The 25687-nt window shown below is 41.7% G+C and overlaps 2 protein-coding genes across 12 annotated transcripts; both read left to right on the top strand.

The window, feature by feature from the left end:
• Positions 1-56: 56 nt before the first annotated feature.
• Positions 57-9031, top strand: mbd3b (methyl-CpG binding domain protein 3b). Of its 11 annotated transcripts, none has more exons than XR_011178290.1 (9): positions 1463-2562; positions 2964-3032; positions 3615-3774; positions 4864-5001; positions 5314-5404; positions 5601-5778; positions 6266-6418; positions 7050-7097; positions 7655-9031. XR_011178290.1 is itself a non-coding variant. In XM_069150226.1 (8 exons), the coding sequence occupies exons 1-7, from the start codon at positions 217-219 to the stop codon at positions 6411-6413; spliced, it is 798 nt and encodes a 265-aa protein (XP_069006327.1). In that variant the 5' UTR covers positions 57-216; the 3' UTR covers positions 6414-6418; positions 7655-9031. The 11 variants fall into 11 exon arrangements, 9 of the variants coding, with proteins under 9 accessions (XP_069006327.1, XP_069006328.1, XP_069006330.1 ...); XR_011178291.1 differs by having other exon boundaries at positions 7050-7135; XM_069150226.1 differs by lacking the exons at positions 1463-2562; positions 7050-7097 and adding an exon at positions 57-230.
• A 248-nt stretch (positions 9032-9279) lies between these two features.
• On the top strand, positions 9280-25107 carry LOC138198666 (unconventional myosin-Va). Its single transcript, XM_069150212.1, has 35 exons — positions 9280-9380; positions 10063-10173; positions 10341-10509; positions 11184-11328; positions 11440-11596; positions 11681-11824; positions 11994-12075; positions 12188-12295; positions 12453-12565; positions 12654-12922; positions 13029-13110; positions 13769-13909; positions 14113-14244; positions 14364-14447; positions 14540-14656; positions 14782-14879; positions 14993-15079; positions 15419-15739; positions 16110-16266; positions 16430-16669; positions 16792-17001; positions 17116-17209; positions 17319-17467; positions 17565-17750; positions 17903-18003; positions 18134-18248; positions 18603-18708; positions 19132-19254; positions 19957-20108; positions 20435-20524; positions 20764-20896; positions 20981-21278; positions 22841-23015; positions 23115-23195; positions 23286-25107. Exons 1-35 carry the CDS (start codon positions 9354-9356, stop codon positions 23445-23447), a joined length of 4959 nt encoding a protein of 1652 aa, XP_069006313.1. The 5' UTR covers positions 9280-9353; the 3' UTR covers positions 23448-25107.
• The last annotated feature ends 580 nt before the right edge of the window (positions 25108-25687 follow it).

The raw sequence follows: 25687 nt of genomic DNA, 5'->3' as shown, positions 1-25687 counted from the left end.
AATCGCAGACATTTCTCGTGTGTTGTCAGCCCGGCTGCACACCGAGAGTAACGCCAGTTTCGGCCAGACATTATGCTCATTTTATCAGCCAGACTGCGAAATTTGCGTGGATAATGTCTTTTCATTTCTAACATCGAAGGGGGAGGGGACTGAAAGAGGAGAGGGGAGAAGGGATTTAACACAGCGAGAGGGAGAAAACGAGATAGTGTCTCCAAGATGGATAAAAACGAGTAAGTACATTCTCTAAAGGATATTAAAACCATCAGCAAGGGCTTTAATCGCAATTGTAGCGTTCGATGCGTAATGTGTCGTCTTTACAATGTATTTGGAAAGTATGTTTATCATCGATTAGTCAAAAGACATTCTTTGGTCTCGCATCCTGCAAATACCATTGCAGAGGTTTTCAGCCCGTGCGTCTTTTTAAGCGTCATTGTAGTATTGCTTAATTTCCCCTGACATTTAACAGCTAATGTTGAATTAAGCATGGAGTCGGTACTGCGTCGACATCCAGTCTGCTATTTCGACATAGATTGTAGCCATACAAAGTGTGAATGATTTTTTTTTTTCTTCTCCTCCTCCCCCCTCCCCCTGCATTGTTGTTATATACACAAATAGTCTCTAAACATGCTTGACATGCTTTTATAATGGTTGTCTGTTTGATCGCTAAGATCTACTTTGTTCATTGATAAAAGCCGGCTCTAAGTCTGAATGACAACGGTCGGCATTGTCGTGGTGAAACGGCTCTCCAGGTTCACTTACATGAAACTTGCACATTTTTGGGTTCGTAAGCCTCAAATTAACGTCTTTATTTCACGGCATCTGATCGATTTGATCGCTCGGCGGCGTTCAGGATCGTTGTCACCGCTGCTTCGTGATTACTGTTTACGATCTATTCGTAGCAATAGACTAATTTATGTTTCCCATAGGTTAACATAGCTGCGGTGCTAGCCGCGAGCGTCGAGCTGGACAGAATATAAAATAACACTTCCGATAAGATATTTCAATATAAAAGGCTCGAATGACGTTGAAAGATTGATTTATTTAAATCACCCAAAGATTTGGGATAATTAAATAACATATATTCAAATGTTTGATAGAAGTTTTTTTTTTTTTTTTTAATTCCCTTCGGAGGCTCAAGGAAAAAAAAAAAAGAAAAAAAAGACTCACAAGTGGACCGTGGAGTTAAGATTATTTGATCAAACACATTCTGAATATACAAATGAACTCGCAGGCTGAAATATATTTAAAGAACTACTTAATTATCGTAAGGATCAATAGTTTCAAGCTCAGTATACTCCATTTAATAATCAAGTAGGGCTACAAATAATGATTCTCATTACGGATTAGATGGATAGTTACTTTATTATTATTTATTATTAGGATTAACCTGTTGCTTACATTCTTGATAAATCCATTAGCTTTTTGGTCTTTAAAATGTCGGAAAATTATATATATATATATATATATATATATATATATATATATAAATGCCGACCAGTATTTCTCAAAGCCCAGGGTGCCACCTAAAATGTCTTGTTTTGTTCCGACCAACAGTCAACAACCTAAAGATAGTCAGTTTATTATCATGGAGGACCAAAGAAAGCAGAAAATATTCACATTTAAGAAGCAACAATCAGAATTCAAATAATTCATTGATTTTTAAAATAGTTGGCGATACATTTTCCGTCGGTCAACTAATCGATTAATCAACTAATCCGTTGCAGCTCTTAATTCATGTATGATTGTGAAATTATTTAAGTAATCATCTGTTACTGACAAAGATTTGGGCTATTTGGAAAGGGTTACGACAAAATAATTGCTACTATTAATACTATTTCAAACTTTTAAATGAATATGTATGATTATATTAGTTTATAGCCTATATAGTAAGTCCCATTGAAATGAAGATCTTTAGTGTACATAGAGCATGGATACATGTTTTATGAAGCCTACCATGAGCACACAGAACATTTCAGGCCATTAATAAAACAATAATAGATATCCGAACATGAAACCAAATTTGAGACTTGTTCGCACCTCTGCCACATTTGATGCCAATAGGCGGCTTTACGCCAGTAGACATTTGTGCTTTTATTCTGAAATCATGGTTTCCTAACTTCCTGTCTTTTTCCGCGTATCTCGCGCTGTCTTGACGTCGCCGCGCTGTCCTGCTTTCCTTGCGGATGAAGCCCTCGTGCCCCGGCGAGACGGGCAGGTAGTGATGTGGCCGAGTCCGCGGCGGAGCGATCTGCGCGACGACAAAGAGACGAGATGTTGTTAGCAGGGAGATCCCATTACGGAGGGCGCATGTTGTAATATGGTCGAAACAAAAGCGTAGGAAGCGATAGGCCTGCCACCTATGAAAAAAAAAAAAAAATCGACACATTTCCTAAAACCCAATCTTATTAATTACAGTAACTTTTAGTGGATTTATAGGCTACTCGCGTGGGAAATGGAGAAGAAAAGGTGGGATTGCACTGCTCTCCCCAAGGGCTGGAAAATGGAAGAAGTGACCAGAAAGTCGGGTTTGTCAGCTGGAAAAAGCGATGTCTATTATTTTAGGTACAAAACGACCGAGGGCTTGCAAAAAAAAACAACAACAACTTCTAGGAGCACGAGACAGCGATTTTGCGGAGCAGTCAGCAGTGTGATCAGGGGGGGGACAGTGCTCGGTGTAAAGTTTGGGAAGGGGAGGGGAGGGGAATTGGGGGGAGGGAAGGGGGGGGGAAGGTTTGTTTGCGACAGGGGCATCGAGGCCAGCCAGGCCATCTCCTCTCACCATTGTTGGGGATAAGAAGGAGTCTTGTCCAGCCGTGCGGGGCTTTAGCGGGAGCAGTTCGCGCCTGATCAATAAAACTCAGTGTAACCTCAATACTCTTTTTTTTTTTTTTATTATTTTTATTTTTAATTTTTTTTATTTCCCATTGAAGTGAATCAACAACGTCAGATTTGTTTTCATTTAGCAGAGGAGAAGAGCAAGATGAGGAACAGAGGCAAGAGAGGGGGGAGGCGGGTCGGTTGTATAGTTTGTGGTAGGCTAACTGTACAATCCTACTGGTGTTAACTGGTGTGTGGTGCAAGATACATTTGCATGAGCACGTATCCACCCACGGTTGTTCCTGTGTTGGTCATTGCTCAGGCAACATGTTGTTCCCACATGTGGAGCTACAATGTTTCCATTTTTGAGACATTTGGTGTTACAGTGTTAGTTTTGCCATGTTTACATTGTTTTCACTAAGTTTTCACTAGGTTCTTCTCAGAGCTGTGTATAAAATATAGTTAATGTATAATATTCATTTCGCTAAGATGCAAGCAGCTTTTAATCGATAACTGGTATTGGGTAGGGTGTTCGTGAAAGATTGCATCCATTTCATAAAGTGCTGGCCATGTGATTTCAGCGTCATCGCTCATTTGAATGTCTCCTGCTTCTTCTTGCTTTGGACTTGTTGCACGTTGCTGTTTGTGTTTATAAGTGTGATCTGTTGGTTTTGTTTTCCTGACTCCGTCTCTGTCTGGATGTCTTTTCTTCTGGCCCTTTTTTTGTTTTGTTTTGTTCTTTTGGAAACCGATAGTATTAATATAATGGTTTCTCATGTCTCCACACGCCTCGCCAGTCCATCTGGGAAGAAGTTTCGGAGCAAGCCTCAGCTGGCCCGTTACCTTGGTAACCAGATGGACCTCAGCTCCTTCGATTTCCGCACGGGGAAGATGCTGATGAGCAAGCTGAACAAGAACCGTCAGAGACTGCGATATGATAACAACAACCAGAACAAGGTGAGACAGACGGGTTAATGGAGGCCAGCTGCTGACTAAACTGAATACTATACAGATATATTTCCCATATATTGTGCCATTTTGTTTTAATGTCAGAGCTCTGAGCGTAACGTCTATATAGAGCCTCTGACATTGCCACAATTGACTCGTTAAATGTGCACAGTGCAATGCGCAGCCACTGCCTTTAAAAACAGTTTTTTTTGTATATTTTGTAAAGCATCATGTCATTGACTTATAGAGTCTTATCATCATCATCATCATCAGTAACTTATACACATGCATTTCATCAGCACACCCGGTGGCAGTGTGAAAGCCCGGACCGTGGTTGAGCCAGGTTTCATGTTTTTGTTTCATTGTAAACATTTGATCCAGTTTGTTTTGGTTTCACGTTTCAGTCTTTGGGTGACGTACTTAAGTCCCGATATCTTAATTGGTTTGTAGACAACATGCGTCCGACGTCGGCGTGTTGTCAATTCATCCGGGTGCCTTTATTAAAAACATTAAGGAACAGATTAATTTCTTTGCGCCAACTTCCTGTAATTGGCCCAAAAGCCCGAACCATCCAGGAAGCGGTTTCAAACTGCAAACAAATTACATTGCATTTCATTTAGCTTACGCTTTTATCCAAAGCGACTTACAACACACCGACGGTACACCATCGGGAGCAATTTTAGGGTTCGGTGTCTTGCTCGAGGACACTTAGGCATGTGGACAGGAGGAGCTGGCGATCGAGCCACCAACCTTCCGATTAGTGTGCAACCCACTCTACCGACTGAGCCACAACCTCCAGTTAATGTCACTCTTACTACTTACAAATCAAAACCGTGGTTCAGTTTGATCCGGACCAAGACCACCTCCTTTGGTCGGGTCTGGATTGTTGTCACCTTTCATACTTTATATTTAGTTTGGAAAAACCTGATAAATTCGAAGGCCCCTGCTAAACGAAGTTGGTGTGAAAGCAAGCCATTAACAAACCAAGCATGTCATCTATTGTGGTATTAATCAACAGCTTCTTGGAGTAACACTTTTTCTCCTGTCCTGGCTCCTTCCTGATCTCTTCCTGCATTCTGTGTTCGATTTGTTTTTAAGGGCAAACCCGACTTGAACACATCGCTCCCAGTCAGACAGACGGCCTCCATCTTTAAGCAGCCTGTTACCAAGGTTACAAACCATCCCAACAACAAGGTGAAGACAGATCCTCAGAAAGCCGTCGACCAGCCCAGACAGGTGAGCAGCCTGTTGGCGTTAACACGATCCCACACACACACACACACACACACACACACACACACACACACACACACACACACACACACACACACACACACACCTGAAAAGCCTGTTATCTGATTCAATAACGTGTAGTATCACATAACAAATGCTGCACAGTCTGGAAGGAAATGCGCTGCTGTGAAACTGGACGAACCACAGTTGAGTTTAAATATGGTGACGGTGGTTTTGTTTGCTGCTGTTTGTGTTCATCTAAAGTGTTGAGTTTCCCTTTCTCTTTTATAAACTCTTTTTATTTGCTGTCCACAGTTATTTTGGGAGAAGAAACTCAGTGGTCTTAATGCTTATGACATTGCAGAGGAGCTGGTGAAAACAATGGAACTGCCTAAAGGCCTCCAAGGTGAAACACAGTTTGACATTAATTCCTCAGACAAAACTTAAGTTTATTTTCTAAAGGGACATTTTTGCATTTCTTATAAGAGCAGTGTTGCTGCCACAGCTCAATAACAGCGTCATTATTTTTTTATGCAAGTGCAGTTACAACCATGATGCTTCTTCAGAGTGCCTGATAACCATCCACCGTGCTGCTCTCTCAGGTGTTGGCCCAGGCTGCACAGACAAAACTCTCCTGTCGGCCATAGCGAGCGCCCTGCACACTAGCGCCGCTCCGATCACCGGGCAGCTGTCTGCCGCCGTGGAGAAGAACCCGGGAGTCTGGCTCAACACTGCACAGCCGCTATGCAAGGCCTTCATAGTCACCGATGAGGACATCAGGTGGGAAATCACAGAGCGATGCCGTCAAAGGCCACCTTTTTAAAATTTTTTTATTTCACTGTCATATCCTCATCGTTAACTGCTAGAAGCCGGTATCTAAAATTAAAGTCCTGTTTGGAGTTGAGCAAAATTTCTCAGCATGTGCAGCGGTTGTGTTAGAAATCATGCTGAGATCTCCTTCAGTGTGTTTTAAAAACAGGAAATAACAGCTCAGTCAGTGGAAATGGTGCCATATCGGCTATCTTTTATATGCCAGTCATTTCTGTCATGGCTATCGGCAAAGATACCTGCCCAGTTTGAAGTAAGCTGGTCTGTTTTTGTCATCTCTGGTCTGCCCAGTGTTAGCGGAGTGGATTTTGTCCACAGTCCATAACAAGTGACCACTGATCTCTGCAGAAACGCACCATCTGCTCTGTGCTGATTCCATGTCTGTTATAGGCAGCTGTAACTGCCAACTGTAACAGCTTCCTGTTGTGTTCGTGTGTAGGAAACAGGAGGAGCTGGTGTACAGTGTGAGGAAGAGGCTGGAGGAGGCGCTCATGGCGGATATGTTGGCCCATGTCGAGGAGGCTGCCAACGAAGGAGAGGCCCTGAAGGAGGAGGGCAACGGCAGTGAAGACATGGAGAGCGTATAGCACAGGTTAGCAAGGACATTCATGGACAATTCAGGCCTACGAGGGCCTATAGATGCACTGTATGACCATGTAATTCTGTCCCACCTGTGGCTTAGAACTGATAATCTTCTCAAATTTAAAGGCGCAATATGTAAAATGTAAGTCCCATCTTGTAAAAACCATTTTGTACATGAAGAGGTGATAGTGAGTCAGTGTAAAACCCAGTCTGTCCTCAGTTCAGCTCCGAGTTTTGGTCAAATTTTGTGCCCTAACTGATCATTGTAAAGTTAGATTGTATGGACCCAGCTGAGGATAGACTCAAATTAAAATAATGAAACACGCTTAAACCTGCAGTTGATGTCACAGCTTGCTTATCTTGAGTTTTTAGCAAGACTGTTGTAACAAGGAACTGAACCGAAGGCTCTGAATGTCCTTCGGTTGTCCAGTACACGGTTTGTTTGCTACATAAAATTGCCTCCCGTTTGGCGATAGCTCTCAGACAATCTCATTGAGCTTGTCACATAGAGCTATTGTAACGGGTCCAAACTGCGAATAAACAAACAGGCAACTTAACAAAGATATCAATATTGTTACAAATGTTACATAATTGGCTATCTTTATAATCTATCACTCCATTAACGGTTGTTTATTTACCAGTCTAGAAGAAACGTTGCGGGTTCAGCATCAAACTTCAACAGTTTCGTGGTAAGAGCCGTCTACAGCGGTGGAAAGCAACACCGAAGGTTATGATTGTTTCGTTTGTTTTACCAAGAATTTCAGCCACCGGTGTGTTTCCAGTTTAATTCATTCTAACAAGAGGTTGAAAATATTCCACTTCTTCCTCTCATGTTGGACTGAGGACAGACTGGACACCGACTCGCTCTCGCCTCTTGAAGTGCGAGGTGGTATTACAACCCAGGACAGGGCTAGTTGCTTCGCACGCTAACCCCAGAGACATCTGTACAACACAATATTTAGATATCTCTTGACATCAGTCTCAAAACTGATTTTTCTTTACATTGTCTGGATAATTTTTGTTTAATTTTTAAATGTTTTGAACTAGAATTCTTACATTTTGTACCTTTTAACTGTTGAATTCATTTAGCAAATCTAAAAAAAAAAAAAAAAAAAAAAAATCACTATTTGGAGTTTGTCACAGATTTGATCCCTATGACAGGATTCTGCACTTCGTTGAATGAATATTTTACAACATTTTAAAGAACAACAGAATAAATTTGATGTGTTTTTTTTTTCTCTTGTAGGTTTTTGTAAAGTCCAGATGGGCTTGTTCAACGCCTGCACACACGACCATGAACAGTAGGACCCCCTATTCCAGTCCAGCCCTGAAGAACTGTCTCCCGGTATCGGCGCTCAACTTAAATCTAAACCCGATTGACTCCAGTTCATCCTAAAGAAGTGTTTTCCCTTCGCCTGACCCCAGAAACACCTCAACTCTCAAATGTGTCCATTCAGAAACACCTCAACTCTCAAATGTGTCCATTCACCATTAACTCCACTGGATGGGACTCTTGCAGTATTTCTGAGCCCACGTGATTTTTAATGAGGAAATTAAACAAACAAATTAAAAACATTAAATAAAATAAATGAACTTTCAAATATTCAAAATAACTTATCTACAATGTGTCAAATTCAGGGTTCAATGATCAGTGTATTTTGTACTAAAAGGCTTTGAATGGGTTTGTATTTTTTTTTTTTTTGCGACAATCAAGTCAAATCTAAACGTTTTACGTCACAAAAAAGTCAATTTGTTTGGTGTTTTTGTTCCGGGGAGATTGAGAATGAATGTTTTATATTTTTAGCATCTCTCTCTTAAATTTTTACGATGCACTCCACAAGTAATCCGACATCGCACACAGTCCTTTTTCTAGTGGAACCGGTATATTGAGTAAAGCTAAGTTGATTCAGAGTCGGGGCCGACCTTGCAGGCGGCTGACGTTACTAATGCAGATGGTTTAGTTTTGATGCTTGTGTGTATCTATGGGAGTGGACAGAGTCAAAGTTTTTATTGTTGTAATTTTTCAGGAAATATTGTCTTTAATGTCAGCTGTGTTGTCCTATGAGTCGTGTTCAGTATTGACCAAAGAGGAGACACGTCATTTTGAAAGGCTTGTTGCCATAGGTGCATTGACCCCGCTGTCATACGACTTTAAACAATACTAAAAAGAGTGCGTGGCGGGTCCGAGCGCAGTGGGGGAGAAATGACCTGAGACCTCTTTCGTTATTAACTGTTTATAACTGTTTTTAACTCTCATCATGGTTCTAGGTGCTTACTGATGATGTGAGACATTGCTATTCAAGGCTTTGTTACCGTCACAGCTTCGGTCTGTGGTTTTTTTTTTTGGTTTTTTTTTTCTTAATGTGTCAATGTTACCACACACATGCTGCCTCCTCTTCAACCCACGCACAAAATTGGTGACACAGCAAATTACAGTTAAAATTAAGTACCAATGTCTTTCCATCTATTAGCTGAGGAATAATAAGTTTGTATTTTTTAATCCCTGTTTGAAGAAAATTGCATCCAGCTGAGATCATGAAATTCCTATCACAATATCAGCAGGCTGATTGCTGAGATGAATTTGATTGTATTACTTATTAAAATGAATCAGTATGTCACAAAATCTGCTGATAGTCTTTCCTTTTGTGTCATTTAATGATGAAAGTACATTTTCACTTGTAACTGTGTCCAGAAATGCATTTAAATGTTTTAAAAATTTCCGTAGAGCTCACAGTGATGGTTCAGACTACTTCCAAACACTGCTTCCGCCCACAGATTAACAGTTAACCTGACAGTCCTCATGTCTTTATGTGAGCCTGGACAAAGTGCAGAACGTTTGTCACCGAGACAGAAACTGCTGGGAAACAGAAAACTGGCTGCTCCTTCACAGGGTTGCGATGTTACCTTGTCTGATGTCTCTCTTCATGCTTTAAAAAGTGTTAAAGATGGCAACACTGGAGTTATACAGCAAGGTAAGATGGGCTTGAACTAGATTTTGGATTTTTGAAGTGATTCTTCCTTTATTATTATTGACTGCTGTCCCGCAGGTTTTGCGGTCCTTTACCAAGAATAAGGTTTTAGGGTATAAAGCAAACATTAAAAAAATGCCTGAGTCTGAATGTTTGTGTATGACATGTCTGCCATTTGTTTTTCAGACTGCCAGGTAATCACATTTTCCTAAAATCAGAGTTTTTGCTTGTGCCCTTCCAGTTATAGTTAATATTCGATCTGCCCTGAAAATGTAATCCTTATTTCTTAAATCTTGTCAACATCAAGATATCAAAGTATTGAACATCAGCAGCATCTGCGTGAGGAGTGAACCATTCATGAGTGAATTAGCAAAAAAGACTTGGTGGTAAATAATGGCTAATCCATACAGGCATTTTAAAGAGAGGATGACCAGTGTTAATTTTTAACAGTTCAGGAACCTTTTATGCTGATGGGTGACAATTATCAAGACTGGGTGGGACCAGGAAGTGTGACATCCACCTGAACAGTGTTTTGACAGAAAATTAAATACGTAATAAAAGTGTTTTCTCCCGGGCTTCAGATTTGTCCAGCACGTGAAGATTGTTTTCGTCCTGCAGTTATAATCTTACTTTTCTTTACATGGTTTTACAGTCACACACCTGAAACAGTCTGTTTCTTTAATAGGGGGCGAGTGTGTGGGTCCCCGACCCAGATGCGGTCTGGGTTTCAGCCCAGCTCCTCCAGGACTACAGGCCTGGAGAGAAACAGCTACTACTACAACTCTCTGATGGAAATGTGAGACATGCAGACCCATAATATTAACCATGAATAAGTGTTCATTTTTAATTGTCTTCATAAAATTACATCTTTCTAAACTCAACTTTCTCAGTTTCTTCCAAAAAAACCAACATCAACATGTATTTGCTCTTTCAAACGCCTCTAACTTGCACTTCCATTAACAGGAGGTCCATTACCCGGTGGACTCTCCCTCCGATCTCCCACTGTTGGGGAACCCTGACATCTTGGAGGGGGAGAATGATCTGACAGCTCTCAGTTTTCTCCATGAGCCTGCTGTGCTGCACAACCTCCGGATTCGATTTCTGGACTACAGCAGCATCTACACGTACTGTGGTGAGCACTGAATGTGTTGATGACAACAGATGAGGGTGAAATAAAGAAACCTCACAAACAAAGGGTTTCTTGTTCAACCTAAAGTGGGACAGCATGAATGGCAGGAGATACTTGAGATTTCTGCTGGCAAAAAGCCAAAACCAGGAAGCTCCTGTGTGCTTCTTTCTGCAGGATTGTAACTCGTAATGTTGTCTATATTACGATAGCTCAAAGGTCGAGACAAGGAGACAACTCCCACACCCTTTAAACTGTATACAACTGGTTTAAGGTGTAGTTGCACAGTATCTGCTATTTTGAGTATAGGACATCAATTCAGTGGTTTGTGAAAGCTCGCAATTTTGTACCAAATGTATTGTTTATTTTAAATCTGTGTAGTTTTGTCATGAATATTTTTATTTATTTATTCTTAAATTATTAAAATGTGACAGATTATGTGTGTACAGCCATTATAATTGTGATTTGCACAAGCTTACTTCCATGACTACAAGTTCATTAAATACCTTTTTTTTTTTTTTTTTTTACCAAATTTTTGTATTTCTTACTTTACAGATTAACAATTCTGTGGCTATTTCAAGATATAGAATGTTCTATGAGCTGCCTTTGTTTTCTAAACAAAGGTCCTGTCAACATCCAGGCTCTTATGGTGAGAATACTTCCTTCGTCTGTCCCTCCAGGTATTGTGTTGGTGGCCATCAATCCCTACGACCAGCTCCACATCTATGGAGAGGAGGTGATAGATGCGTACAGCGGTCAGGACTTGACTGACATGGAGCCTCACATCTTTTCTGTGGCGGAGGAAGCCTACTGCACTATGACTAGGTCAGAGGTCAAGAGGTCATCTTATGAAAATCCTCAATGCTTTGCTGCACGCTGCATTTCATTTACTCTGCAACAGCACTGACTATCTCAGCATAACTTCACTATTCACAGGGAGGAGAAGAACCAGTCTATCATTATCAGTGGGGAATCCGGCTCGGGGAAAACTGTCTCAGCCAAATTCACCATGCGATACTTTGCTGTGGTTGGAGGAGCAGCACAGCAGACCAGCGTGGAGGACAGGGTCCTGGCTTCTAACCCAATCATGGAGGTAAATGACCAGTGTTTTTTCTCTCAAGTATGTTTCTTAGTTATAAACAAAAAAAATCATTCTGTGGGGTATTTTTGTCTGCAGTCCATTGGGAACGCTAAAACCACACGAAATGACAACAGTAGTCGTTTTGGGAAGTACATTGAGATTGGCTTTGGCAGAAAGGGGGACATCATCGGGGCAAACATGAGGACGTATCTGCTGGAGAAGTCGAGGGTCGTCTTCCAGGTAAATTCTCGCTCTCTGCAGATCAGTAGAAAATGTGCTGGGGCCCTTTTTTTTTTTTTTTTTTTCACATTGGAAATCTCATTTGTTTAAAGCTGAAATGTTACGATCACAAATGTATTAGTAATACAAATGTTCATGAATGTTTTCCACATATTTGTATGTATGTAAGGCATCAGCAGAGAGAAACTACCATATCTTCTATCAGCTGTGTGCCTCCAGAGAGCTGCCTGAAATGAGGTCCCTCAAACTGGGTGAGACTCGGTTACCCCTCAGCTTGTCCACCTGCAATCACCATGTCTGCATTGTGTAACGTAATGTCTACAATGCAAGGAGTCTGAGTGTGATGTGTTTTGTGGTCTCCAGATGCACCTGAGCATTTCCGTTACACTAACCAGGGAGGAGACATGCAGATTCCTGGTACTGATGATTTGTCAGACCTGGAGCGCACTCGCAACGCTTTCACCATTCTGGGTAGAGTATTTGCGCACACACACACACACACACACACACACACACACACACACACACACACACACACACTCACACTCACACACTCACTCACACACTCACACACTCACTCTATTAATTTAAAGACAAAAGTGACTTTTTTTTAATGCTGAAATTGCAGGTGTGCAGCCTGACCAACAGGTGGAGCTCTTCAGGATCCTGTCTGCTGTTCTGCACCTGGGAAATGTCAGCATTCAAGCCAGTGGGAGAGGTTCTGACCGGAGTTACATTGATGTAATAAATGTTGCTCTTTTAGTTTCTCCCAACTTTCATCCCATTTCCTGTGTCATTGCATAAAAGTCCTTTGTTTTTCTTGTCTCAGGCAGAGGACCGCTCCCTGGCTGTCTTCTCAAAGCTGTTAGGAGTGGAGGGATCTCAGATGGCCCACTGGCTGTGTCACCGTAGACTGGCCGTCGGAGGAGAGATGCTGGTTAAACCAATGTCCGGTCAGCAGGCTCTAGGAGCCAGGGATGCACTTGCCAAACACATCTACGGTCAGCTGTTTACATGGACCGTCCAGAGGCTGAACTCAGCCCTGCACTCTCAGAGGCAAAAGGCCAAATCCTTCATAGGGGTATTAGATATCTATGGGTGAGTGAAGGATCTCCAACTCGCTGCAGTGTATAGTTAAGTTGATTTACTGTGTCTTAAGGGTGAATTGACAAATCTCTCTCTCTCTCTTTCTCTCCCCGAGCAGGTTTGAGACCTTCGAGCGGAACAGTTTTGAGCAGTTCTGTATAAACTATGCAAATGAAAAACTGCAACAGCAATTCAACAGGGTAAGTCATGTGACAGGCAGAGATGTCTCGCTTTGGGCAGTGTGTGTGTGTGAGTCGTGTGTGCCAGAGTCCTTTAACTTGCATGTGCTGCACAATTTAAAAGTCATTAAAAGGCATTGTAGTATTGTCACTTTCTGAGGCTTGATTCACTCATGACAATATTTTAGTTTCATTCATGATTTCATGTCCTTGCTAATGTTCTTCTTGTCTTCATTTGTGCAGATTAATGCTCGTTGACAGAACTTACTTTGTTGAGTGTTGTGTGCGTTATTTGTGTATTGTGCTGTTTTGTATGGACTTTCTTGTTGAGTTCTGTGTTTCAATATACGTACATATTGATGACTTATCTAGTTTAAAGGCCTATTTGTGGACATGCATTTGTGTTACGTGGCTCTCATATTTGTCCCTGTACAAATAAAGATTAAACAATAAGTGCACTCTCTCTCCTTTAACGTGATCTAATTTTTTTTCAAAATCATATTGTATTTCCTCATAGTCTCTAATAAGCAGAAGAAAGTGTAGCCCTGTTTTGGCCTCTTTACTGTGAAGACAGTTGAATCATCTGCTTTTGCCTTGAACATGTTGAGAGTCATTGCCAGCTGCTTTCATTTTGTCTCAGTTATTGAGTTTTGTGTTTCTGTTTTGTGTTTGTGTGCAGCATGTGTTCCACTTGGAGCAGGAGGAGTACGTGCGGGAGGAGCTGGCCTGGAGCCGAATTGAGTTCAGTGACAATCAGCAGTGCATCACCCTCATAGAGGGCCAGCTCGGCATGTTTGATCTGTTAGATGAGGAGTGCAGGGTCAGTTATACTGTAGCTCTTTCATCCCCTTGTTCTGTCAGTTAGAGCTTGTTATGCTCAGTCTATTGTGTTTATCTCTTTTTTTTTTGTCTGTCTCTGGGTGAAAATCATTGTATGTTGCAAACATTTTCAAAACTCATTGGGTTTTAATCTTCTGAGATCTTGTCCCTGTGATTTGTTTTGTTTCTATGTGAATGATCCAGATGCCTAAAGGTTCAGATGAAAACTGGGTGTGCAAGCTGTACGACCAACACCTGACCAGCAAGCCCCATCCTCACTTCCGGAAACCTCGCATGTCCAACAGCGCCTTCATCGTCCTGCACTTTGCTGACATGGTAAGTGACATGGTGTTGCATCTCTTTCTGAGCTCTCCAGTCAGTGTCTGAAAGCAGCTTTTCCTTCTCATCAGTTTATCTGTGTTTGTAGTAACAATATTCTCTTTTCTTTTCATCAGGTACAATATGAATGTGAGGGCTTTTTAGACAAGAATCGAGACACAGTCTTTGAGGAGCTCATTAACATTCTCAAAGCCAGTCAGGTAGCTACGTGCAACAGACAGAAAAGTCTCAAATTCATCAATGATTTCTAATTAATAAGTATCTCACTAACTTGTGTCTGTGTGTGCATCAGTCTGAGTTGGTGGCTGAGTTGGTCCAGCAGCAGGGAAATGTGCCAGCTGTGACCAATGGCAGTGTTCGCTCAGGGAAAAGAGCCACCAGAGAACATAAAATGACTGTCGGCTTCCAGGTGAGACATTTGTTCTTTCTTTTTTCCGGCACAGATGGTTTTCTTTACTTCAATTTTATAATTATTATTATTTATTTTTTTTAACATGGTTTCACGTTCGTTGTGTTGTGTTCTGTGCCTGGCAGTTCCGTCAGTCCTTACAGATGTTAATGGACACTCTCAACAGCACCACCCCTCACTATGTCCGCTGTATTAAACCCAACGACCTCAAAGAGCCTTTTATGTAAGTACCCATTTGCCCTTTCTTCACAGTAAAGTGTCTTTTCAATTTTTTGGTGTTGTTTTATGGGTTCTGGTGAGGACACTGAACAGCTCATAACATCCTTGTCTTGTAAGGTTTGACCCGAAGAGGACAGTCCAGCAGCTGAGAGCCTGTGGGGTGCTGGAGACTATTCGTATCAGCGCAGCAGGTTATCCATCTAGGTACTAAGCACTTTACTTAATCTCTACAAAGCTCTCATTTATTGTGAGACCACTGTGGGAAGTCATGTAAAGGAGGATATCAGAAAGATAAAAGTTACAAATCTCTGATTACCAAATTACTGAACAACGAGAGAATAAAGTTGTTTAAATGTTCACTGAAATGGAAGATTAACCGTTTATATTTTATTGATTTTCACTGCAATTCTCAGTCGAGACGTTATGAGAATCTGACTGAAATAGAAGCACTGAATTAAATAAAAAAATATATAAAATAAAGACACAAACCGGAAATGTCAAGTTGTTTACTCTAAGATTTCTGTGTTCAATCTCTTCACCCAGATGGACGTATGAAGAATTCTTCAGCAGGTATCGTGTTCTGCTTCGAGGGCCTCGGAGCCAGGAGCGGGCCCAGGCCTCGTGCAGGCAGGCCCTGCCTCAGCTCATCCAGGATCCAGACCAGTACTGCTTTGGAAAGACCAAAGTATTTTTCCGGGCCGGTCAGGTGGCTCTCCTGGAGAGGCTGAGAGCTGAGAGGCTTCGTGTGGCCGCTGTGATCATCCAGAGTCGGGTCAGAGGATGGCTGGCACGGATCGCCTACACCAGGATTCTCTGGGCAGCTGTCACCATACAGAGATACAGCAGAGGAGCTCTGGCCAGACGGTAAGGACGGAGACTGACATTTGTCTGTCTGTGTATATTTATGGCTTTCCTCTGTATGACTGTACAGTCATTTCATTTTGATTTATTGGCAACGTGTCCTCTCCCAGTTTCATGTTTGGTGACCGCTATAATAATCCAGATTAAGAGCATTGACCTTTCAGTGATAGAAACATTTATTTAATTATCTGTGCTTTTATATGTCTTTATAAATATCAATCATATCTCAGGCAAGCTACCATGTGTTTTTTTTAAAACACAATAATCTGTGGAAGCTAGAAAAATAGTGTTTCCAACCCAACATGACGTTGTCCTAAACTGAATGACATATTCTGCACTTAAACTGCCTCTTCATCATGTCATGTGGCTGCAGGCTGGCTCTGACCCTGCGCTACACCAAGGCTGCCCTAGTGATCCAGAAGACCTACCGTACGGTGGTGGTCAGACAGCTGTTCCTCATGATCCGACAGGCCACCATCACCATCCAGGCCTTCACCAGGGGCACGTTCGCACGTCGCACGTACAGACAGGCAAGCATTCAATTACCAGCTTCATCCCCCTCATTACCTGCCCGAGTAGATGTTTGGAAAATGATATCCGTACACTTTATCACTGGTGTCTTTTGTTCCACGGTTGGTTATCTAAATATAACCTGAAACAGTTTGAAATTGAAACCCTATTCTTGCTCCTCAGTTGCTGGCGGAGAAGGCTGCTGTGTTGCTCCAGGCGAGAGTGCGTGGGTGGTTGGCGAGGCGGGCGTACAGGCGAGTGCATGCGGCGGTGGTGTTCATGCAGTGCTGCGTGCGCCGCAGAGCTGCCAGAAGAGAGCTGCAGAAACTAAAGACCGAGGCCCGCTCAGTGGAGAAGTACAGGGAGCTCAACAAGGGCATGGAAGTCAAACTGATGCAGCTGCAGTTAAGAGCAGACCAGGAGGTGGGTGCGCGTCAGAGAGGGACTTGATCCTGGGATGAGATCCTAAGAAGCGCTTAAATGTCTGAGTCAAGAGGTTTTTCCTTTTATATTCACACGATGAAGTGTTTTTTGTGTGAGTCCAGGCCAGGGAAAGCTCCGCTTTGAGAGAGACCCTGAGCACAGAGCGAGAGACTACCAGTGCTGAGCTGGAGGCTCTGAGAGCGACGATACAGAAGCTCGAGAAACAAAAACAGGACAAGCCTCCACCTTGTCCGGTTATCAGCGAGAAGGAGGTGAAGGACAGGAGGAGAGCTGAGGAGAAAGCTGCGCAGGAGATCCTCCAACTCAAGCAAGTAGGTCTCCCAACCCAAGACACACTTGACACATTTTCCTTCCCGTACCTTGTGTGAATTTTAAGTGCTTGTTTTTTTTATTTTTTATTTTTTTTATTTCTTTCATTCTTTAAGGAGCTTAAAGCACTGCAGATGGAAAAGGACAGTTTTTACAAAGAAAGAGAGGATCTCTCAGCTCGCTTAATCGAACAAGAAAAAACACAAGATGGTAGACTTCTTCTTCACCAGCATCAGCACCACCATCAACTTTATCTCTCTGCCTCTCACACTTTGTTTCCTTCTTCCCTCCTCCTCCGTGTGTGTTCATGTGTGTGCAGAGAGTGTGCATCGGGCTGTGTCTCAGGCAAGTGCGGCTCTCCGGGCAGAGCTGGATGAGGAGAGGAGGAAGTATCAGGGTCTCCTGAGAGAGTTCACCAGACTGGAGCAGAGATACGACAACCTCCGGGAGATGAGTCTGCTCACCGAGGTTCACAACTGCAATTACAGACCTGCTCGAATGCTGTTTTAATATAAAGCTCTATCTTGTTGACTTCATGTGTTTTTTCCCCCCCGTCACAACGCAGCGTACAAAAGGCCACGGAAGGACCGACTCCAACCAGAGTCTGAGCTTTGAACCTCTCTCTCCCTCACCGACTCCGCTGTCACCCTTCCCATCTGCCTTCCCTTCCCCGGAGGAGGTCCGCAGGGTCAGCGTTACGTCTCCCGGTCCGGAGAGGAGATTCTCACCGTGGAGCTTCGAAACACCAATGGTGAGTAAATATAAGAGTTGGGGAAAACGAATAGGAACATGACTTTAATTTGGAGAAATAAACATGAATTTAAGTCATAACATCCACAGTGTCGATACCGTGGTATCAGCACACACTCTAGTATCTCCCTGTGTTCATGCGTGCACTGACAGGACCAGCTGATGGAGAAGATGGATGTGACCAAAGACCCGGTGGTGAAGTTGAAAGGAGAAGACCTGGCACATGCTTACGATGCTGTACGGGTGGCCAACAAGTCAGTCTGTCACTACTTACTCATCCAGTCCTCTCAGTGCTTGGCCTTCAGTTCTACATTGTGATTTATATATATTTGATGAATTAACACATCAGTCATCCTGTTTCACCTCTCCCTTTGTCTATGTCAGGTTTCTCGAGAGCCAGCTGCGTAAGCAGCGCAGTCAGTGGGAGGACGAGATGGAGGCTGTGAGGCGGCAGTTCGGCCAGGCAAACTCTGGTTCTTCCTCTGCTGCACCGACACGGGTATACATTCATTACGGTTATCTGCAGTGTTTGAGTTATAGCAGGAAAGAACTATGTACGCTTTTTTTTTTTTTCAAGTATTCGCTCCTTATGGTCTTTGTTTCAGCAGTTTTCTTACATTTTGATGATGCATCGTTTTCTTCTCCTGAGCTTACGCTCCCATCTTTCTAAAAGTGATTTACATTAGGCTTGCTGCTCTTTAATAATTACACTAGACTCCTCTGGCTCTTGTTATTTCTTACAAGTGGTTGTTTGTAATGTTTAAAATAATGTTTTTGGTCTTTTTACTGCAATAATTGAGACTTAGCATATTAGCTGCAATATACAGTGAACCTGAAATCTTTTTTTGCAAAGGAACAGCAGGAGCTGCTGGAGGCCAGTGAGCACGAGTGTGTGAGGCTGAGGAGAGAGCTGAAGGAGCTAAGAAACACAGTTTCGCTCAGAAGACTCCTGGCACAAGGTGAGAACTCACATCACTGGTTGTCTATGAACGCAATAAACTTGAAGTCTCTGCGGCTTAAGAAATTCTGGGAGACTTTGGTTTTCTTTGCACTTTAAAAACAAAATGCTTTGTGGTCTTGCTGCTTCTTTTTATTGGAAAAAATGCAATATTTTCAGTTGATATTACAATATATATCAACATTTTGACCAGTCAACCTTATTTCCAATAATAAGTGAACACTCATCATTGGTGAAATATCACTAAAGCAAAAGTTCATTGAAAGATAACTTCTCCAATCCGCTGAACTTTTTCACTTGACAGGTTAAATGATTGGCTTAAGTTCAACATACCTACCTTCCAGTTAAATCTCCTCCTACATTTGTAGTTTGTATTTTGTGCTGTTGTTCATTTCATTTGTGTTGAGGTGTTTTCTCCTTCCAGTTCTCCCATCAGCTTTGACCACAGAGGGTTCCTGTCTGTCTCAACCGAAGCCAGCAGCAGCCTCTGGTTTACTGGAATGTAGGAAGAAAGATGAAACCAAACTCATCAAAAACCTCATCACAGGTGAGACTCCTCCCTCTCCCTTTCTCAGCTTTACCTTCTTCCTTTTTTCCCCCCCAGTGCCTCCCTGTGGCCGAGGAGTATGAAAGGTGTATTCGAGACCAGGAAATAATTTGATACATGTTTGGGTCGGTCATCAGAATGATAATTGGTATAATCAAAGGCTTTTACAATGAAAGTTAACAGATATTATAAGTGGTTTCAGCTATTTTTCTCTACAACTGACAAGCAGAAAAAAAGCCTCACAATTTTCCCTTTTACAAACCCAACAAACAGTGAACAGTAACAAATAGCAATGTAGATTTGTTCATAGAAACATTCAAACTTTGCACAGCAATTCACACAAAAGGATTTTGCTGCAATTTTTCTGTGTAGCCCTGAGCATTAATATGGAGAAAAATGGGGCGATTATTACAGAGGAACCAGTCAGAAAGTAAATTCAAAACAGCACAGTGATGACTCTGAGGTTGTTAATGAGCATGTAGGTTACTTTATTCCACTAGTTTTAATCTCTGAGGACCAGACTCTGATTGAGAAATGTATCTATATATCTTGAAGTTATTTTACCACAGATTTACACCATCACCGCGAAGCATGATGGGACTCACAGGATGAACTTTTACTGTAACTAACTCTTTGATAGCTGACACACATGACCTGGCCTTGTTCGCTCTGCCACTGCTGCTCTCGCTGTCTGTGCTTCAGACATCCGCGTTGACAGCGCCCTGTCTCTGAGTCCCGGTCTGCCTGCCAGTGTCCTCTTCCTCTGCGTCCGTCAGGCCGACTGCAGCGGAGACCAAGCTCGGGCTCGCTCGCTCTGCAGCGCCGCTGTCACTGCCATGAAGGCAGTTCTGAAGGTAACCTGCGCTCTGAACCCTCTTGGTCTGCCATATGGTGGAGGTTTAATGCATAAGGGCAGTTCACATCATGTCAGGTAGATGGACACTCACAAAAGTATGTCAAGAACTAACTTTGACACATGTCCCTGTGATGGGTTTGACCTGTATGTGTGTCCAACCCCAACAGTCTGGCTCATAGTGATAAAGTAAACCACAATAAAGCCCAAATGCGTCTCACAAACATAGAACATACACACGTCTGAGATATCTGCTCATTTTCATCACGTCAGTGTTGGTTTCCAAATGACAATATAACCCTTTTCTCATTGTATCTGTTCCTGCAGAAACATATGAATGATGTAGATATGACTGCTCTGTGGCTGAAAAACATATGTCTGTTGCACGACCTGTTGACCCAGCACTCCCCGAAAAAGGTAGCATGAACTCTCCTTTATTATTATCACCTGAGAACAGAAAAATGCAGTAAAAAGACGACCAGAGTGGTTTTATTAATCAACTCTCAAGAATTGTTTTGCTCATTGTTTAGTCTTTGTTGACTAGAATTCACAGATGATGATTATTAGAGTAGTTTAGGATTCACTGATTGCTGTTGCAGAAAAAATCTTGATGTATTGTACTATATGAGTGTATGACTTGGCTGATTATTTTTCAGACTCTTGGCTCAGACGAACTGGTTCCTCTGACCGCTGACATGAGTGACTTGATCCGCACCCTGAGTAACCTCAGTATCCAGGCCTATCAGCAGCTCCTCTGCATCACAGAGACACGTCTACAGAACATCATAGGTACCACCACAGCGATGATGACACCGCTGGCGTTGTCCCCTTCACTGCTCCTCTAATCTATCTCCTGCTCCTCCTCTCCCTCAGTGCCTGCCCTGCTGGAGAGCGAGACCATCCCGGGTCTGTCCGGTGCGGCGGTGAAGCTCGGCGTGTCCAGGAAGCGAGCAGGCTCAGACCCCCGGACTGTGGGAGGTGATGCTCCAACTATGGCGTCTGTGCTGAGGGAACTGGGCGCCCTTCACGCCGCCCTCACACACCAGGCTCTGCCCCACACACTGATGGAGCAGGCCGTCCACCAACTCACCTACCTTATCTGTGCCTCGGCTCTCAACAGCCTGTTGCTGAGGAAAGACATGTGCTGCTGGAATCGTGGCATGCAAATACGGTAGAAACGTACACCGATGAATGTACACACAACATGCAGTATTTTCCAATTTATACCACAAAACGGTTTGCAATTTTAATGGCTGACATTATTTGTACTGGAGTTGACTCATGTGAAGGTACATTATTCTATATTGTGTCAGGTTTTTAATTCACGTCTCCTACTTTGTTGTTTCAACCCATAAATATTTTTTTTAATTTACTCAAAATTAAGTTTATCTCAGTATTGTGATGGAAAATTATTCATTCACTCATTTGTACTATAGCCATGCTGATCAGCAACACTGCTACATAATAATAATAAGACTAATAATAATAATAATATCAGTTATAACTAGGTTTTTAATTTCAGTCAATGGTGGAAGAAGCAAAAGTACAACACAGCAATGCAAAATTAAGTCCCGTATGAAAAACATTATTCAAGTATTTGCAGTAAAATGTAGTTAAAGAATTAAAGTAAAAGTTCTGGTCTGGTCCTTTTGACTGATATATTATTATATATGACATCATTATATGATTAATACTGAAGCATCAGTGTGCAAGCAGCATGTTGCTGTTGTAGCTGCTGCAGGAGCTAGTTTGAACTACATTATATACAGCTTTATATCCAGGGACAGCAGATATATCTGTGGGGCTGTCAGATGATTACTGGGAGAGAAAAGAAGAAAAAAACAAAGGTCTGATGCATAAATCTGTTTCTAGATTTTTAACTTTTTCACTTTGGTGAGATATCAGATCATTTTAACATTTATTGAAATGAAACCATGTGAGAAGTTTAGAGGGAAAAAGAAAATCACTGATGTTTAAGGGGTGGGACTGTTAACAACTCAGACATCTGGAATGTGACCTCGACTACACTGACTTTTTTTTTAAGGAACCACTGATCTTTAACAATTTGTTTTGTTTTAAAAGCTTTTTTTTTTTATTACCTTTTTGTGTCAAATCTTCATCTGAAAGCAATTAAAGCTGTCAGATAGAGTAGAAACAGTATTTCCCTCTGAATACATAAAAAGTAACACAAAATAGAAATATTCAAGTACAAGTACTTAGTATAGTACATGGTCTTTTCTTTCTTTATTTTCCATCACCGTCTGCAATGGGAATTTAACATCAGTTTTGATTTAAAAGCCCATCAGCCATTTAAAGTCTTTCTTTCCTGCTTTCCACTGAAATAGCTGTTTGTTGTTAACCGTATTGTTTTGTCTATATCAAGGACAATGTCCTCTTTGAACCACACTAGCTTTGAATCAGGTCAATTCATGTCAAATTCATGGTATATTAAAATATGAATTTCCCTACTCCCAGTATTTTTGCTCATTTTTCATTAAAAAAAAAACATCACCGCAAACAGCAGCCATAGAAATTGTCATAATCATGCAAACTATCAATAGCTTCCTGCAACAGTGTCAACATGAATTGTACCTTCTTGAAGTAATATTTTATTGCAAAGCTACTGCATTTGTTGCATAACTGTGTTTTTTGTATTCTCTCCACTTCTTTTATGCTGTATGCATAAAAATATTCGGATTTTTTTTTTTGCATAATCTTTTTCTTGTTTCTTAGCTACAATTTGAGCCTGCTGGAGGAGTGGCTGCGGAGCCGAGGTCTGCAGGCAGGGGGCACTGTAGCCACACTGGAGCCCCTCATCCAGGCAGTTCAGCTGCTGCAGGTGGGGAAAAAGACCGAGGTGGATGCACAGGCCATTGCTCAGACTTGCACTGCCCTCTCCAGCCAGCAGGTGGGTCTGATTTGTCCTGGGAAAAAAAAACAGTATATGTTACTGTGCATTTTATTTGATGTCTTTAATGTCCTTCTGGTCTCTCATTTTGTTTGACAGATTGTAAAGATTCTGACCCTCTACACTCCCCACAGTGATCTTGATGAAAGGGTCACACTGAATTTCATTCGCACTGTTCAGGTAACTTTTCCAGCTGTAACGTTTTGATATGTTCCCTCTTTTTAAAATAGTATGTCTCATGTCAGTGGTCTCTTTCTTTGTCTATTCTAGGGGCTTCTCAAAAGCCAGTCTAACAGTCAGCCTCCGCATCTCCTCATGGACGTGAGGAGAGTGTTTCCCGTCACATTCCCCCACTCGCCTCCTCCCATCCTCAGTACTGAGCAGTTAGTCATCCCCGACTCCCTCAAGATCTCCTTTCTACGCAGAGCCTAAAAAAACCAGGATGCAAATATATTTGTGCTTCAGAAACTTTTAACGCCTAACCTACTCAATTGGAGTCCTATGAAATTTAAATAACTCACAGGAGGTGTTGTGAATTTAATTCCTCTCAGATTTTTAGTGGCATTAGTTTAATTAAACTGGTAATTTGTGGATTTGTCTTTTATACTAGTAGACTGTATTGTATTATAGGTCACAGGTTATGTCAGAAATGGAAATTGTGGCTAACAAACTAAATTTGCATGAAACATATGAATCTATTGCGTAAAAGGAAGTAAAGATTTGGATAAAATTGAAACAGTTGTATAGAGGCAATCCAAAAATGCACTTCCTGTCTATCTTTGTACAGTTTGAAAAACAGGATGTGACATGAAGCTTTTTTTCATATTTTATTGGAAGCAGAAACACAATGAGACTGCAGTCCCAGGAACCTCAACCCCCAATAAGAACAACTAGAATAAAAAAAAACAAAAAATTAGAAACATTTTGTGTATAAAAAAATTCTCATGCGAGTACTTTGTACCACTACACGTCATCAGTAATACATATTTATATATTCACAAACATCTGAAAGATAGAAAACAAGAATGAAATATCAAAATAAAAGGAGACAACAATTGGCAATTAACATCAAATAATTATGCGTGCTGGCACAATAAATTTTTTTCTTTTTGTTTTATTGTTCCTATCATGCGCCTTGTCTGGAAGTACAGGACCGGCAACGTCTGCCTGGTTCAGCTCGTCAGGACCGGATGGATCATGCACGTCTGTCCGCCTGCGTGCTTTTCGTTGTGCTTCATCTACCCTTGTCCTTAACTCCCGCGTGCAGTCCTGATCCAACGTGCCAACCTGATAGCCCAACACGCAAACTGAGCCTCTGAAGGAGGAGCAATTTCTTCGACTAAAGTATCATTGTCAACAGCAATAAATAAAGATTTGTTTTTTTCGTGGCATTTCCGGCTATGTGACATTTATGTACCAGTTATGAAAAGACTGTGCAGATGTCCTCCTCAAATAAAGACCTTGTACAAACCGGAGAGTTACACATGTAGTTGTTTTTCTTCATAGGCAGCCTGATATATAACGATATAGGATGTGAAGTCAGACACCAGCACTTTACTAATTTGGCTCCCATTCGGGCCCTTTAAACTTATACAAATGATTTGTTATTCATCTCCAGTGAGTACATGGTCTTTCTATATCTATTAATAGTCGCTACATATCCAGATTGGGCACCAACTCGCACATAATTATCAACTGCCCAGTCAGCCAGAGCACAATTCAAGTCTACAAAAAGAGCAGCAAACTTCACTTCACATCGTCTGACGTGTTTTGTTACATCCGAGCTATTTACAACAACGACAATTGATCTCTGTTCCAGGGGATTTTCCTCAGCGCTGAGAAGCTGTACAAACAGACAAACTTCAGTCACCAATCAGCTCTACTACAGCTGTGATATTTGGCCCATTACAATAGAGACAGCATTTACAACATATCAGACAAAAACACTTGTGCTGATATAATTTGAATAATAATCCACAATGTAAACATTATAAGACTGCTTCAAAAAGGACTCGTCTACACAGATTTTTAGAGATCAGATGCATAGAGTTCAGTTCTTATACCTTGTTCAAACAACGGGGCCTATTAAATTATTCGGTTACCATCAAGTGGTTTGGTGGGGAAAAGGCCCTCATTGGTCACAACGTAACAACGAGGCAAAAATAAAAACCAACAAACACCCTGTTCTTATTACAATTGGTCTCTTTTTGAGTCCTAAAGACCCCAATCATCTGCATTTCCTTGCCTGGATTATTCTTTTTTTTTTTGTTCACAACAAGCATTCAAATCTTTTATACATAAATAAAACAATCAATCTCATTTAAAAAAAAGCGCATTCAGTGAAAATAGAAGTGGCATTAAGAGACATGCTAGACAGCGAATAGTCGATTAAAAACATTTAGTTTCACATGAAAGTGACTGACTGTTGGTTTCATTTAACTGTCGGATGACTTGATACAATGTGAACTTCCTGGAGTCCCATAAACAACTGAATAAGAGCAGAACATAAATGTGTTATTATGGGTGCAACAAACACCCTGTGCTTCTAAATCTTCACCCTACATGTCTGCACTCTACACTGATTTGACAGAAAGACTTTAGACTGCCTCTTTTAAATGTCAGTGCCAGCCCTGGTGTGGTCTGGAGCTGCAGCCCTTTAGCAGAGGTTTAAC

The sequence above is a fragment of the Embiotoca jacksoni genome, unplaced genomic scaffold (genome assembly GCF_022577435.1).
Source record: "Embiotoca jacksoni isolate LCO1_2020_lvr unplaced genomic scaffold, fEmbJac1.0.p SCAF_16, whole genome shotgun sequence".
Lineage (NCBI taxonomy): Eukaryota > Metazoa > Chordata > Actinopteri > Embiotocidae > Embiotoca > Embiotoca jacksoni.
Note: the sequence above shows the minus strand (reverse complement) of the source record. Positions and strands in the feature narration are given on the sequence as shown.